The following is a 17672-nucleotide window of genomic DNA, read 5'->3' on the forward strand; positions in this document are numbered from 1 at the left end:
TACTGCCCATCTTTATATATGTACTGTATATAGTGTATGTGTGTCAGTGCCAACACTCTGCAGAAACTTATATATTGATGTATGGATGCTAGTAAAGAGTAAATAAGTAAGTACGAAAATGTAAAGAAATATATGATTTAAATTTTCATATTGTCAAATTAGTTTCTCTTTTGTTTGTGTGTGTTTTGTTTTTATATAAGAGTCATGCTTTAATATTTTGTCTGTGTGTGTGTGTGTGTTTGTGTGTTTGTCACTTATTTAAAAAAAGGTTAATAAAAGGTTAATAATACCCCCAATGTTTTCTTACTTCCTCCTTGCATGTGTGTGTGCCTGGTACAGTCTGCTGATCCAACAAGCAGCATGAGTACAGTAGGTGCTGCACTACTGCTGGCTGTTTCAGACCACACCAGCTGGACCCACACCTTTTTCAGCAAAGAGGATTCAAGCACTCCCCTGAGAGCAAAAATCTGCGTGTCTGTGTGCATAACAGTGTGTGTATGTGTGGGTGCGTCATTGGCAAACACCCACACAGTGCGCTGTGTCTTGCCCTTCTGAAACCGGAGTAATTTGAGAGCCATAAGAGAGCACAGTGTGCCTTGAGCAGGTTGACTTTCTTCATTCATCCGTCCATTAATTACTGTTGGTCTGCATTCCATAACTGAGTCCATATTATGACTTATGGCAGAAGCCAATGACATAATTTTGCATTATTCATGGCTTTATAAAAGTGTATTACTTTCAGATTTCTCTGTAATTATACGTCCAATTTGTCACTGGCTTCACACAATACCATGCAATTACTATGCATTTGGATCAAAATGTCTAAGCCTGAAAGAAAATGACGAAGGAAATTCTGTTCTGCCAATTACTCGCATACTTTTAAATGCTTTGACACCATGTGTGTTTGCTGATAACAGCAGCTACGCGGGATGAGCAGAGCATGTTTGTTTGTGCAGTTACACGTATTTATTCATAAACGTACGAGAAACAGCAGCCTGCATACTGGGATGGATACGCTAGTTAAGAATCATAATCAATATCTAAATATCTGTGTGTGTTGACTATTTTATGACTGTTTGTGTTTTTGTCTAAGCCAGGACAAACAGGCCTAACACACAACCAACAACTGCCAAGCGCTGAGCAAGGCGAGGAGCGTGAGCACAGTTTACACACCTCCCGTATCTGTGCACAAAAACCAACATTACAGCAGCCTGCCTGTACAGCCACCGACTCAGCTTCACTTTCTCTGAGCCTGACTGACGAAGGAATCGCAGTAATACAGAACCGAGCACTGCATGTGAAAGCTTTATCCTTTCTTACGTGCAAAGTGCGCGATGTGTTCTACTGCTGTGTATGTGTGTGATATAAGCTCCTCTAAGCTGTCAGGATTAACACCTGTGCAACACACACTGAGCTGTGTGAGATGCTGTCACATAGTGCCCAAACAGATCTGTCCATCTGTCCAACTGTGGTTCGTTTTATGGTAGCACGGTGATCTACTTACGTGTCAAAGATCAAATCTTTCGGGCCACATCCTAAAAACAACAAGGCTTAACCGGCAGATTGTAGACAGCTCTGCAGAACAATAAAGCATGCAGCGATGACGTTTAGCAGGCAACAGCTGCTGAGGCATTAGGAGAGAAATGAGGAAAAACCACTGGGACCTACTGTATGTTTACTGCGTTTTTGTTGTCTTTTGATTTTCTTTTCCGAGACACAGGCATTCTGTGGCATCTCCCCAGACATAATGGCAATACAAGAATTTTCTTGGGAGGATTTAGAAAAGGACTTGGTGCGGTTAATCAGAGATAATGTTTGCAATGGATAATCCCTTAGATTATTTCAAAGCACCCAAGTTACTACAAAGCCAGATTAATCCATGATGGAAGTTAAACCATCACTACATAAGGCACATAGGGCACTACAAGGCTGCTTTCTGAGGTTAAATATATCATCAACGTCAGTCCTGTAAATTTAGACTTAGACTATGAATATCTGAACCCTCATGAATGTTAATCTGTTGCGTCCCTTCATAAATCACTGGAACTACTTTCTGCCGACTAAATAGTCCCAATGGAAACTGTTGACAGGGATGTTTGTGGGTTGTGGGGTAACAAGGACTTTGTTTCTGGAAAGACAAATTGCTGATGAATAATTTTTGCAGCAACCAAATTCCATTTACTGCCATTGCGCCTGGAAAACTGGAACTATCTGCATGGCTACACATCGATAGCAACGCAAACATGAGATCAGAGATTGTCTGACCTTGAGTTTGGATGTGGCAATGTGGTATTTACATGGTGCTTTTAGAATGAATCACATAGGAGCAGCTTGGTAATATTTGGTGTCACTGCTGAGTGACCTGTGGCACAGGATACACTCACTTTCCAGCAGCGTAGACCTCCGCTGTGTCAAACAGATTGATGCCGTTTTCATAGGCCAGAGTCATCAGCTGCTCTGCCATCTGTTGAGAGAGCAGGGGGGAAGGAACCGAGAGGGGAGAAGATGGGGTGAGACTCATGTGAGGTGTTAGGACTTTTCAATTATCAAACTTCCCTCACAAGACTAAAGAAGGCTTTGTCTTCCTATAACATGTGTTTATTCTCTGGCTGTTGTCTCCCTCTGGCAGTATGTTTTCACTATAAGTAAAAATAGGCTTGTTGAGCAATCCAGGATGCGCCAGATCACATGGAGGGTTTCCATTCCCAAACTTTGACTGATTGAAGGTGACAGAATCCATCTGCTCTCACCTCATCCGTTATCTGCCCGCCGAACGTCACCCATGTTCCTACAGAGGATGACAGGGAAGGTGGGTTCAGGGTTTAAGCTCATAAACACACATGTGCACACAGATGCACAGATTGTACAAGAAACAAGATACAGTCAAGAAAAGGCACTGATTTTGCATCATATATTTGAGTGCTTTTATAACTTGCAGAGTCACTGGAATTGATTTTTTCACACTTCAAAACACTCTGTTCTGCCTATTTAAAGATAAGAGATTTTTTTCTCTTTTAAACCTTGATCTTTTATTGTGCTTTTGGGTGTACTCTTTTATCTGGACGGTGAGTCTGAATAAAGCTTTGAATGAAATGAGTAAAGGACCGTAAGGCTCTAAGTTCTGCTTGCAAATCTGTTAAAAAAGTCTTGGGGGTGCAGCAAACTTCAGTGTGTCTCATGATCCAAGAGACTCTTACCTAATCCAAGGCAGGACACCCGCAGGCCCGACTTCCCAAGGTTTCTGTCAACAGAGAGACAGAGAGAAGTACATTAATATTAATGCATCACTGAGGTGGCAGATACATATGATATTCTACACTCTGGCGGTGGTTATGACCATTAGAGTAGGCCTCATTTTGAACTTTGATTGATTGACATATTAATAAATAAACAACCCTATCACTCGTCTGTTATGTGAGAAAAGTCTGATCTTAAGGTTCTTACTGCAGTGGAAGCTTAGAGTCACAGAAGCTGAGAAGAACAGGGCTTTGTATGGATTTGAAGCCAGTCTGCATCTACTGCAGCGCTGACACATGTAGATAGGATGGGTAAAGGAAGGACAGTAACATGTGTGCTGACAATGAGAATGTGTGTATGCCTGTGCGTGTGTGCAGTGAAATGTCAGGGGAAAGTCAAAGAGAGGAAGTGGGTCTTAAGCAGGCCCACCATGACATCCACTGAAATTTCTCGCAGCACACCAGGATCCCTCAGCTGCCATCTGACTGAAATCCCCCACAGCGGCGCTGGAAGCTCGACTACTCTCAACAACTTGCTCCTAAAGCTGGCGTCTCTGAGCCTATCACAGCCCGGACAGACCCCTCTGCTGACAATCACAGCTTTGCTCGGGTCTTTGATTCTTTTGTGCAAGCTTTTAAACATGTCTAAGACGTCTGTGGTTCCTAGTTAAAAGGCAATATCGTGTTATGGGCCCTGAAATAACTGATCTGGTTGAATTTGCTTATATCTTTATATTCAGGCATGTGTCTTCAGACCTTAATAGCTCCTTTTCTTCAGCTATCGCTGATCTAAGAAATTATTACACATACAAAATGAAGTGTGCTACTTCTGGTCAGCTTCCCTCAAGAGATGGGCTGGCAGTGTAGAGAAATAGAAGAAATGTGGCATCAGAGATGATGTAACACGAGCAGGAGTCAAAGTGAGCGTGTGGGAGGATATCTAATTTATTTTTATAAGATTGCCTGTATAGAAATACAGTGAAAAGGAGTAGAGAGGGAGACAGAAGATAGGTGTGTGGCGTGTGTGTGTGCGCGTGCAGATGTGCGTGTTACATGACTGCGCTTGTGACTGCATGTGTGAGTGGGACTGTGTGTGTGTGTGTGTGTGTGTGTGTGTGTGTGTGTGGGTGGGTGTTTTGTGAAGCCATGATAAGACCGTTGAATTGCTGTGGTGACTAACAAAACATTTCTTTCAACGTGGTCTGAACACCAAGTCCAAAAACACTGACTAAACCGTTTAAAATAAACATGGAAATCTCAGCACTATCACATCCCCTCTAAGCAGGCTAAGTGGGCTACATTTGTGTTGTAGTGAAACAAAAAAAAGCAGCTTTTCAAATGATTTTACTTTCTTTTTGATGTATGTCCATATACAGTGCTGGAAGAGTGGATCCACAGAGAAGATTTAATCCAGTTACATGTTCACTACATCGTCCAGCATCATTAGTTCCACTCTTTTACTTCACTGAACCACCATGGATGCTGGAAGAGTCTCTCTCTCTCTCTCTCTCCATTCATTTCTACTCTATTCTGTGTTTTCTAACTCGCCATATTTTATAGCTGAAAATCAACCGCTTTCTGGGGGTTTCACTGCGATGGAGCGATACTGAAAACTAATGAAATCATGTTCAGTTTGTGTATTTTGTAAGTAAAATATTTCTGTCAAACTTATTTTCCACGAAGAGGCTCATTAAAAAGATCTTATTTGGTCAGTGAGGTCTGTAATCGTGTTACAGTTTGAATCCAAGAGCCTGATGATATCATGTATAGGAGCTCGCTGACTTATAGGCAAACTCAGGCAGTCGTGAGGGAGAAGAGAGAGTGGCTATGCGAATCTAGTGGGACCACGTGCCCTTACGGTGCACTGCGGTGACAAGGTTAACACAAGTCCCCTCTGGCACACCACTGGAGCTGATCTACAATTAACTGCCTCTTAATTGCATGAGTAAAATACCCCCTTGGGGAGCTGCTGCTCGGCATCACAAGCAGAGATAACAGAAATCAAAAGCAGCTTACTGACCAAAACTGTTAGTGGAGCATGTTTTTTAATGACGGACTGAGACATTTGTTTAATGACAGCGCAAAATTTCCTCCTCACTTAAAATTCTGCTTCATGTCATCTTGCTTTAGTCGAGTTTGCCTCTAAACAGTGTTGTGCAGTAGAGTGCTACCGCACCATCGAGTCTTGCATTATTCCAGATTTAAACACGTAATGTGATTAAATGATTCTGTGTTGCTGAATATGTTAATACATGGTGTACAAGCATGTTCAGCAAACAAGATGCATCCTAAACCCCGTCTAATTAGATAAACTAGCAGCAACTGTATACACATGCTTCTAGAGTTGCACCATTTTCATCCGCGTGTATTAGGGCTTATCACAAAGCAAAGCTTACTGTGTGAGTGTTGCATAAGCATGCTCTAACCATGACTGCTGCACATATAGTACCAGTGCATTTAAGCACTTCTCCAAACCTAAAAATAAGCAACAAGGACATCAGAATACATAGCTCTGCCCTTGCCATTGTTGTCATTGTAAGGATGTCCCTTTGTCAGCACATTGTTGTGTTCAATATTTTACTGGACTGGCCTTGAATGCTGCATTGTGCATTGCTGCAATGACCCTCTGCTAGGACCTGTGAGCAGGCAGGGGTCAGGTTCCCGCTGAGCCTCAGCAGACAAGAACCACAACAGTAAAGTCATCTCTCTCACGCCCTCCTCAATAATGTAGGAGACAGGTACAGTACAGGACAGCAACACCGGTGCAGCCGCAGGGACAAAGCCGGATGAGATTCGGGGGACAGGACACGCAGAGACCACAGCACATGTCCAGTAGGGCTGTTCACTTTGAAATACTAGGTAACCTTACTCTGACGTTTCTATTAACATCCACCTTCTAAGCTCATCAGCCCCGAGCCCAAGTGGTTTACATTTTGGTATGTTGGTTTATCTGGCTTGGAGATCTATTTGGGGCTTGTTTACACACAGGTTGCATTACACCTTAGCTTAACATAATGAATCCTACATGTCTCATTCAACCATTCAGCTCCGCTGCTGACCTTGGCAGCCATGATGGAAGGTGACCTGTGGAAAATGGCTTTGGAAATCTATTTTTTCATCAAGGTCAACATCAGGCAGGGACATATCAGAGGTCACCTCAGAGTGTCTTTCACTCATTTAATATTGATTACTTGTTGATTATGTTGTTTTCTCTAGAAAAAAAAACAGGAAATAGAAAATAGAATGACAAGACATCAGCACAGTAATAGAAAGTGTGCAAAGACACAGTGTGAAGCTGAACATCACTGTTATTGTCATTGTTTATGGACAGTGTTCAGCGTTAGCCTACTGGTAGCTGAGCCATTGTAACTCTACATTCTTGTCTACTTAATGATATTTAAGCACTGCTAACTGCATAATTCACCTTGTCACTATAGCATCAAAACTCTCTATACCTTGGGGTAGAAATGGTGAAATAGATACTACTAACCAACATAAATAAACATACAAGCGAGCACCGTGAGATGCTCGTCTTTGATATGTTGCACATGCACAGTCGCAGGAAAACTGAAGTGTCACGAGTGAATAACCGACACAAAACCGGCTGGCCAAATGAACAGACTTTTGCAGTGAAGGTGGGAGCTGCATCAAACTGTTCTGACACAACATCTAACTCCAAATAACTTCCAAATAAACAATAAAGAAAAAAAATGGGTCTAGCTGTTGATGCAGCCAGACATTTTCTATCTATCGACATCTTGAATGTGTCATTTCCCATGACTCACACACACACTCCTCCATTGGGCCAATCAATGAACCTGTAAGCAACCCCTTCAGGCAAATCAATACAATTTCTTAATTTAAAATGATATGAATCATTTCTTTAAGATGTGTGACACTACAGCCAGGGCTGTGTTAAGATATTGAGCAGGACATACAGGGACTATAAAACTATAAAACAATGTGATGAAAACAAATTTGTCTTTTGACCATGTGACTCCCTTTGTGTCCCTTTAACTTGTTAAGTAAAAAGCAGAGCTGGAAGTCAAACTACCAAAACAGCACCACCTGAGTCTACATGATGAAACTTAATGCGAATCATCATGGTTAATCATGCTTATGTCATCTAAATCTACCAACTCAATACTGTTAAAACCAGACAGTCAGTTTTTAGAAAACAATAACCTGCTGCAGATACGTCTGCTGTGCCATCACAAACATTTCTCAACACATTCTCAGGATGCAAGTTTTGGTCCCTTTACTGTAAGTCATAATTTATACAGGGAATCAAATAATGGCTGATAATGTCAAACCTGTGTTTTAAAACTACATTTGAGAGGGATTGTTATGAATGTAGGAGCAGATCTACATAAATTCTTTCCAGATTAACAGCTCTATACTGATATATACTGGTTCACGTGTGAGAGCAGAGCACCAGGATGGACTAGAGCAACAGAGCGATCGGTAGGAAAGAGGACTTAAAGTCAAAGTGAAGTCAATGGACAGAACAGGACAGGCTGATGAATGAGGAAACAAGGTCACAGAGCCGTAAAGAGGAGCGTGTTGAGAGATATGGTCGCTGAGCAGAACTATTAATACTACCACACCCGTGACTTCAACCTCAGAAAAACACACATGCCGAATGTCACTTGCTCATGTCGGCTGCAGGTGGTTTCCTCCTCATTCAGGTTTAGGTAACATCCATTCCACTTAAAGGAGGGGGGAGAGAGAGAGAGGGAGCGACAGCAGAGAACTTAAAACACTGGATTCAAAAATGTCCTGACCAGGCATTAAGAAAAGAGGAGGAACAGGGTGAGCCGCATTGCTCTGAAATGCTGCTTCCACACTTTAACTGTGATTAAAGGAACAGCTGACACAAAGTGACAAGTTTCTCCATCACCTGTTCCTCTGTATCGTCTGAACTTAAACAAGCGTACAGCATGCTAGTCCTACTTACTCTATTCACCTCATTGATAAGAAACATGAATGGTTGTGCGCTCATTGTGCACATCCTACAGCATTGTACTCGCTGCCAGCTGGATGACCTTTGTTGTGTAGCTCAAAACAAAAAGACTCAACTCTTGTTCCAAATAAAACCCAACATGGATTTGCGGGGGTGAGTTGTGACTGGAGGTGAATAGATAAAGATTTTTATCCCCCCACCCGAATTAAATTATTGTTTAAGAAAGTATGCTAATCCGTTTTCTTGCCAAAAGTTAGATGAGAAAATAATAACGAGGTAGGAAGCCAGAGGCAGGAAACGATTAGCTTAGCTCAGCATCGAGACTGGATGCAGGAGGAAACAGCTAGTCTAGCTCTGTCCATATAAGATGAAAAGATCTGTCTAGCACCTGTAAAGCTCACTAATTAATATGCTATATATAGCTCTTATGCTAAGCTAAGATAACAGGCACCATAAAATACATGAGAGATGTCACTCAAAACAGCCATGGTTATGCAAAAAAAAAAAAAAAAAAAAAAAAAAAAACTGGATGAAACTACCGAGCTGAATGTATGTAAATCTTTACACACTCTTCTACAGGTAAATCAGGGGCAATTATTTTTTGGGAAATGCCTCTTTGAGTGTCAGCTATGATTTTCTTTTAGTGGGTCAGGTTAAACTGCCATCACACTTCTGTCTAAACTGAAGTGTGTTCTTACTGGCAGAAAGGCTGGATTTGTGACCAAACAGAGGCTCTGTACTGAACTTAGAGTGACTTCCGGCTGGCTTGTACACATTTTCCACAGCCTAGGCATCCACAACCGCGATGGAGATGTCGGTAACTGGTCAAGAAATGCAATGCCATACTTCCAGGCTACATATTTTATCAAAGTTCTACAGTTCCACTGTTTTTTTTTTTCTTGTTGTGAGGGACCTTCCAGTCATTTCTGCTCTTGGTGTGACTTGAAAGACCTGTTATCTCTCGTGGAAACCATTAAATGAACACACGTTCAGTTATACACTGTATACTCGTATATTTGCTTGCAGCGTAATATCTGACAACAGACTGAGAACACGTCAAATGTGATTTCATTTGAAGTATACCAACTTTATACACACAGACAGAAACAGAGCCACTGGTACTGAGGCACTTTAAAACCATTATCAATGGCAGTTTATTTACTTATTTATTTATTTATGTATGTATTTTCTAAACTGGGGCATTAACAGATTGTTGCCTCAGAGGGTTTTCCTCTGGCTGAATTTGTTTTTCTTCTTACTCAGGCGTTTTCAGAGGCTCTTGTCTGGGGATAAATCTGCCAGTGCCCACAGGGTTGGAAAATCTTCTGCTATATCCTGGAGAGGAACGACGGAGAAACTTATTAGAACCCGTGGGGGATTCCAAGACTTATAGTGTAATGTCACACTCAGCTGTGCTCCAACATCCTGACATGCCTTTAAACTGAATATTGTTGCCAAAGGATACTGATAGAGTACATTTGCTGACGGGCCAACAGATTAAATGCATTTTCTAATCCTAAATTCAATGGAAAAAGTGAGTAAATGTCCTAACCAACAACCTGAATGTAACGCACTGAAAGAAGGTGGCGAACATAATCACAAAGAGGGCTGCAAGGATTAGCTGATGAATTGATTAGTGGATTGAGAAAAAATAAATGACCAACTATTTCAATAATCAAATCATTGTCTTTCAGTGGTCAGAGTAAAAAATGCCATGATTCTCATGCTCCAACTTCTTAGATTAGCCATATTTACCCAGACTTAACCATATTTTTTTTCTTTATAGTGGCAGAAAAATAACAGAAAAAGACTAATCGTTAATCACAGCTATTTGTATGCCAATCAATCATCAACGTTTCAAAGTCTAATAACAAGGTTAAACAACGAGAGACCATCCAGCAAACAAAAAACGAGATTGCATTGAAAACTGTATCGTTTAAATCAAACTGGTGCCACCTGCCTAATTAAAAAAAACGTTGAGGTTTAATATTCATACTACGAATGATTGAGCATGGTGCTGTGAGGTAGATGAGACTGTTCACTGCTGACCTGTGCTCCACTACTTTGTGGAATAAGCTGAAGCTCTGGCCTCCTGCTACAGTATAGCCTCACTTCTATTTGTGCTACAATTTGTCCTCAATCAGTGCCTCACACGTTGCGTAACATGCTGTTGCTTCTCATGCAGAAAGAAAAGCTAAACACAAATTTACTTGTCAAAATAAGTCTGTTGAGTCACTACTCACTTATATATCTAAGCTTACCTTGTTACTGTATGCAGAATAACGGTCTAATGTGGCAGCTTGAACACATATGTACTGAACTTTGCACTAAATCTGTATTTTAACATGCTGAACTGGGCCCAACAGCTATGTGTTATCTTTGTGGAAAACAGGAATGCAAATGGTTGTTTTAAATTCCTACTGGGGCTGGGCAACCAAACACACTGCTTTCGAAAACGCAACATGGTGGAGTGCAATATCTGAACAGCAGGACCTGCAATTTTTTTGCTTAGGGTAAAACATGTCACAGCATAGCATTATAAATGAAGTCCTCTGGTGCTGCAGGGATGCTCAGGCCTACAAATCGTATTGTACAGGAGGGCTGGGATGACAGGCTTCTCTACCGATTCGATACTATCATGATACTTGTGTGCCAATTCCATATATATTGTGATTCTACAAGTATTGCAATTCAATATTATGATTTATTGTTATTTTTGTTTGCATCTTTGACTCTATGCCATGGGAAAAAGCTGAATCATGCACTTCTAGTGACTGCATGATTCATGAGACATACTTCCAAAAACCAATGCACATTACATGTCAGGCATTCTTTCTGACTTTTATTTGAATAATTGCTATGCTGCATATGAAAGTTAAAGTAAAGTAAACTGCTATATTGAGTGTTTGAAGGAACTGCTATTGTCCCTACTCATCAAGCTCTAGTGCCATAAGGATAGGATATCCTGTCCTTATGGCACTAGCTTGATGAGCATAATTGCGATGTGATTTTTGTATTTTTGCATATTGTTCAGCCCTAATTCATGCACACACACACACATGCATGCGCACGCACGCACACGCACGCACACGCACACGCACACACACACACACATTATGAAACACTATAGACCAACTACAGTGCAGATACTGAGTGCGAGTTGCTTCTTCTTGGCAGTGTACGTGGAATTAATAAATACAGGCTATTTCTAGAGCATTTCAGAAAATAACATGTAGAGAGAAATGAGTGGTGCTAACACACACACACACACACACACACACACACAAAGACTCTAATTAAACTCTATCAGTGAGGCAAAGAAAGAACAGCTGTCTTCATTTTCTCCTTCAACATAACACAAGTGTGTCTCTCACATGCAGACACGCTTATAGACACATAGGCAAAATATTCCACAACAAACCCCCCTCTCCAACTCACTTGCAAGACACAGACAAATCCTCAGTACATATACAGTAGTGAAACACAAGGCTACATCAATAAATGAACCATTCCGCTGCTCTGCAATTTCCCTCTACATGCCCAGAGCAAACAGATGGTGAATGTTCTGTGTGCATTTAAGATGGTACCTCAGTGACTGTGGCCTGAAATCTGTGCTGTGGATGAGTCTTAATATTTACATCATAGTGGCCAAAGTGTAGTGCTGTGTGTATGTGTTCTGTTCAACTACCACCGTCTATTTATGATTCATACTTCAACAGGGAGTACAGGCTGTGGAAAGCTGGCTCCCTGATGAAGAGCCCTCAGAATGCAGGAAAACGTCCCAGCATGCACCCACACTCACGACGCCCCAAATCTCACACCCACAGCTTTTGTCACCCAAGCCTGAGCGATACATGCTTTTGCATGTGTGTAACAAAATATTGGATAAATGATGCTCAGTTTTATCTTTCTTAAAAAATTATATAAAAAAAAGAGGATGAGGACAAAAATATTCCATCAATTCAATTTTCCTCCTGCAATTACAGCTAATACAATAAGGAAACATTAAATCTGCATGCAGATGATTGATTTGTACATGTTGCAAGTTTCATTTGTAAATTTTTATCGTTCTCCCATATCTGTCTTTAGAAATTCTGCCATCTGTTACATCAAATTACTTCAAGGTGCACCAAATGAAAACAGAACTGGTGGGACGGGCTTTTCAAAGTAGTGTCTTGTCTCCGTCTTTGATAACGATACATCACAACTTCACACAACACGGTGGTGGGATTTAAATGCCATCCGCTTACACAACGCTGCCAGTAGCTATTTACTGTGGCTGTGACTCACTGTCAACTTTACAACCAAAAGTGGACCTCCAGAGATGTGAGGAATGCTACTGACAGCCTGGACCGTGGCGAGTTTACTTGTAGATTTTCACCAGGGTGGAAGGTGAGTCAGCTCTGATTTACATGGCCACTGCAGTAAAAGATACTGAGTGCAACACACCAGAAGTATTTTGGAACTGATACAAACTGTGACAAAGAACAATATCATGCGCCGAACAAAAAAAAAAACCTCCTGAAGCACAAATGTTATCCTCAGCAGTTTGTAGTGAGCTCTTACATTTAGTCTGCACAAAGCACAAAAATGGCAGCGCAAATGAAAAGCGATACGTATTCGAACTTATTCACCTCAGGATTACTTTGCAGCAGTTTATGTGCTACGCCTAAGCAAATAAACCTGGCTCTTGTAAAAGTGAGTCATTCCCTCAAGACCCTTCCCGGGTTTGGCTGCTTGAGAGAAGAGCTGATAACTGGACTGTGAAAGGCAGGGGCTTTATGGGATTGACGCCCCACCTGCATTGCCTTCCCAATCTCCCAGATATTCTTCCATTCCCTGAGCAAGACTACTTTACATAATCATAAGCCATTTTGTGAGCATCATTAATTCAGTCCTGACTGAAGCCATTTAATCATTCCTTGGAGGAGGTGCGGGCTCACACAGTCAGGCTTGATGATTTTAACCAGTCATGTCATGCAGGCCCAGCGTCACATTACGGAACGGCTCAGTCTATGGTGAGCTGCCATACCTTGAAAAGATGTTCATGTTGGGTTTCATTGGCCTTGGGGGGGAGGTCATTCCATAACCTGCATTCTTGCCCACTGATGTAGACTGACAGTCTTGATTCAAACTCAAGGCCGCCATTCAAGGGAACAGAGATGACTGTATGCAAATGAGGCTGATCTGAATTTCACACTGCTCTTCTGCAGTGTGGATAATCGCGGAAAGTTTTGTTGGGTGGATAAGCTCTGACCGTATTCTTTTGGGGAACAGTTATGAAATAACGCCTTCAGCTGTCAAAATGGAAGATGAAAAACTGAATTTAAGAAAGAAAAAAAATCTTGCACTCAGGGATTGAAAAGAGAAACGCATGGCCATGCTAAATGGCCCGCGAGCTTCAACTCCGAGAGGCACGTTTGAAAGATACGCAGTGACATGAGCACAGATCACTCCAGCCTACTGTACTTCCTCTTGGGCATAGTGCCTACACCAGCATTAACCTTAGCACTCTCCCATTCTTTCTATTTTTCACTCTCGCCCTCCTTCCCTTTCATTCGCATCTCTTCAGAACCACAAAACAATATGTCGTACCCTCAGAGCATGCATCCCTAAGCCTCACGCTGCATTTAGGCCTGCATTACCTTCAGTTTACATCAGACACGCGAACACAGAGCCCGTTATGTGCTTTGGACTACACTGCGGAAGCGAAGAATACAAACAGCCGCTGGCCCCCCGAGCTGAACATGACTTTACTCATTCAATATCATTAGCCTCAATAATGACAGTGTGCCAACATGGCGAGGCTGCCGTTAGCGAATCAGATGCAAAGCATTGCAATGTGCCTTCAGACAACAGTACTGAGGATGGGTAACACGTTTCCACATATCAATGCCTTAATTGTGTCTGTCAACAATCAAAATACCAGTAACTTTTCACCCAAAAGTAGACTCTGCTTTAAAGGCATCACCTTGTAGATTTTCTCCTTAAAGTTTGGGGCTTGAAAAACACTATTTGGAAAGACAATTTATTATATTTATTTATACCCTTTACTTTGATATTTGATATTAAGTTCTATCAGAAATGTTGTCATCACTTGAATGACAATGCCAAAGTAATGCCAGAAGTATTGATCAATATTTTCATATATCAGCATAATAAGCTGTTAGTTGGAAAAGAGTATGAACAAACGCATACAAGAAATATGTATATTGCAATGTTTGCAGCTACAATGCAATACATGGATGCAGTTTTTGGTGAAATCTTATGATTTTAAATCAATATTTTATGTCAAACAATTGTCTTTGAGCAGCTGAGTGACGTTTTTATTACAAAACACTTCCTGACAGGCTGAATGAAGTCTGCGATACAAAGCGGATACACTGCATTTTACGGCCAGCTTGCTGCAGATCATAATGTACTGTACCTCGCCACGCTGAAAAGTAATGTGAACTCATTTTCTCACCAACACTGCCTACAGATTTTGTGTTCCTCCTCTGCTGTTCAATTTGCCATTTGCTCCTCTACCCTCAGTGCTTCAATGTGCATTTAAAGATATTCCGCTTCATAATCTGCTCCCTTTTCAGCCTTGACTGTCAAATTATTCCAGCTTTTACAAGATGGAATAATTTGAATAATTTTACCACAGAAATAGAAGACACTGGCATTTTGCTAGAAATGCTTTTCTGGAAGTAAACCTTTGCCTAAATATGAAATATAGGTTATGGTAGTATCATTTGTCTTCATGTCTCTGGGGATTTCTACAGACACAAAGGCTATAAAATCCCTAAAAATAACTAACCTTTTCATCCACAACATCAGAATGAAAGCACCAGAACTGTAAATACGTACTACAATGGAGCAGCAATCAACTGACTGAAGGGGTGGCATAAATATTCAGTGCAACAGCATGTCAACATACAATGTTGTGGGCAAAAGCAATAATTATGCAAAGTGTTTGTTTTCACAGCATGCCAGGGACACTCTTTAATATGACAAAAAAGGGTATTCTAATAGTGACAGTCACTTTATAAAGCTTTGATTCAGTGATTGGAAGTATATCTGATTTGAATATTTCTCTTTCCAAGTTCAACAAAAGACTCTGCAGTGATAATAACTAATAGAAACCCATATATGAAATTCAAAACTGAGGCATTATCATTATAAGGCAGACAAACAGAAAAATGCTGTTTTATGATAATAGCACTTTTGAACTTTGGAGACTAATCTGGGAAAATACAAATTGGTTTCCCCTTTAAAGCTGAACAAAGGCAGCTTACTGTACTTTGTTTGTCACTCCTGCACAAAACAGATTAGACATCAATGGCCACAAACTTAAATTAAATTACATGCCAACCACTTAGTTCAACCACTTCGGTACAGATCAGAGAATACTACAAATTGCTATTTTTTCCTTCTTAGATTTTGCTGTTTATGAGGTGCCACTCCATAAAAAATGAGTATGGGGAGGATAATTAATTAGTGACTGTCAAACTGAAGCACCTCTGGTAGCTGTCATCAATCTTTAACTGGTGGGGTTTGGCAGTTCTGAATGGAGGGAGTAAGGAAGAAAAACTGGCTTACAATAGCAAGAAAATGGTCTGTCTTAGTCATGTATTGTAGCCTGAGCCAAAGAATTTGCTGGTATCATTCTAAATCTTGTTCAGCAGATAAATCCTGTAGTTTATGATCCATTCAAATATTTCATAAACTGTAAGTCAGAAATTTTATGGGCCAAACTTATAGCTACCAGTAAACCCTTCAGACATGCCCTACCTATACTTCATGCCAGTCTTCATGCTTTGCTCGCTGGAAGAAGGCACACTCTGAACAGAGAGCTGTCCCAGACTGCGAGCCACCATCGCCACTGCTCTGAACTTGCTGCGGGTGCCTGTGTTGGGGCTGTTGGCATTCTGTCGGTTTAGCCGGTCCTCCGTGTTGCGGCTCACACCCCCACGATGGTCTGTGCACACTAATGACACCTGCATCCTGGCTTTTGGCCGGCTGTCCCAGTTGCAGATACTCTTAATTAAACCTCTCCTCTGGCTAAATCAGGTAGGGCAAATTCCCAGAGGTGGAAAGTCTGAGAATCCTCTGAAGAGCTTGAGGCAGTTCTGCTCGTAGGATGCAACTGCTACGAATCCAGCCTCACACACACTGCGCCTCTGCAAGAAATCACTGCCCAGTCGCTGAAGTGACCGACCAGCTCACAACGTTGAGTAAAAAAGAGGGGCAGAGGGGTGGGAGGGCAGAGCAGAATGCATTCAAGCAGTGAAGGACCGCTGATCATGTGAAAACAAAATCCTCTCAAAGGAAGTCCAAATCCAAGCACATTACAGCATCTGTGCCTCAGCTGGTGTGAGAAAATGTGCAATCACTGCAGACGTCAGATACATAAAACGCAGGTCCAGTACAAAGATATAAATAAAAATAAAATCAAAATCTTCTAAAAACCAGAGTCCAAAAAAGCAGAGCTTTTATGAATTCCCCTCTGCAAGTTTTTCCTTGACTCATCTGGATGTCCTCCTCTTGCTTTATCATTTAATCAGAGGCTCATCAGAGGCTGACAGGCAGATTTAGAGTCTTGCAATTTCCTTTTAGAGCTGAGCTCAGTGCTAGAGATAACACCTCTTGCTGCCAAGCTTTAGGAGTGGAAACGCATAGATCCACACAAAGAAATGGAGAGAATAAAACACAAACACACAGTTCCAGGAGGTTTTCATCTCCCCTTCTTGAATCCGCCTTGACAGTTGTGTTGGCTGCTGACTATTCTACTGAATACTACTGCATGTTAGCAAAAGGGCAACCTCATATTCACTTCCCAGCTCTGACCGTTGCCTGGATTAAACTTACATCTGTATGCCTTGTGCTCAGTGTAAAGCGGCACGGTGCACACAGGCAAGAGATGGGAGGGGAGAGAGAGAGCAGAGAGAGAGAGAGAGGGAATGTGGTGGGAGGGATATGAAGAGAAGCTATGAGGAGGAATATTCAGAGAGCTACAGCAGTGTGAGAGAGCGAGGCATTGAAATCTGTTGTGTTTGTAGGAGCTCTCTTAAGAAAAGGGTAGTGCGTGTTTTTGTGCCCTTCTTTGTCCATATGCTGCCCTGCAGTATGGTTTAATACAGTTTATTCTGTCAGAAGAAAAAAGGGAGAGGCTGAATGCTCAGTGGTCAGGACTTTGCAGTAGCCTATGGTTCCAGAAATGGGGGCTCTCACGTGGGTCTGTTCAACTGGCCATGAAATATTCATTATGTAACTTTATCTGCGACAATATATGTCCACGGCAGGGCTGTCACAAACATAACTGAGATGCTGCGTATTTGTCTGTACTGCGTAATTCCTCTTGCCCCGACTATAATAGTGCACGTGATTAAAAGAAATTATTTAATCTGGCATATTCTCAAATTTAGCAAGGCAATAACTAAGGTTGCAGGAAGCAGCTCCTGTGTACAACTGCTGAACAGCTTTCATTA

General features: G+C 41.5%; 1 protein-coding gene across 3 annotated transcripts in view; it reads right to left on the reverse strand.

The window, feature by feature from the left end:
- kcnab2a (potassium voltage-gated channel subfamily A regulatory beta subunit 2a) overlaps window positions 1-17672 on the reverse strand; it is an 85999-nt gene that overhangs the window by 13108 nt on the left and 55219 nt on the right. For 2 of the 3 annotated variants that reach the window (XM_041952633.1, XM_041952625.1), the window contains 3 exons: window positions 3198-3241; window positions 2751-2788; window positions 2385-2464 (listed from right to left, as the gene is read on the reverse strand). In XM_041952633.1, coding sequence (XP_041808567.1) covers window positions 2385-2464; window positions 2751-2788; window positions 3198-3241 — 162 coding nt within the window. Of the gene's footprint in view, window positions 1-2384; window positions 2465-2750; window positions 2789-3197; window positions 3242-15975; window positions 16188-17672 lie in introns of those variants that run through there. The other variant, XM_041952617.1, reaches the window with a different exon arrangement.

This window comes from Chelmon rostratus, chromosome 2 (genome assembly GCF_017976325.1).
Source record: "Chelmon rostratus isolate fCheRos1 chromosome 2, fCheRos1.pri, whole genome shotgun sequence".
Classification (NCBI taxonomy): Eukaryota; Metazoa; Chordata; class Actinopteri; order Chaetodontiformes; family Chaetodontidae; genus Chelmon; species Chelmon rostratus.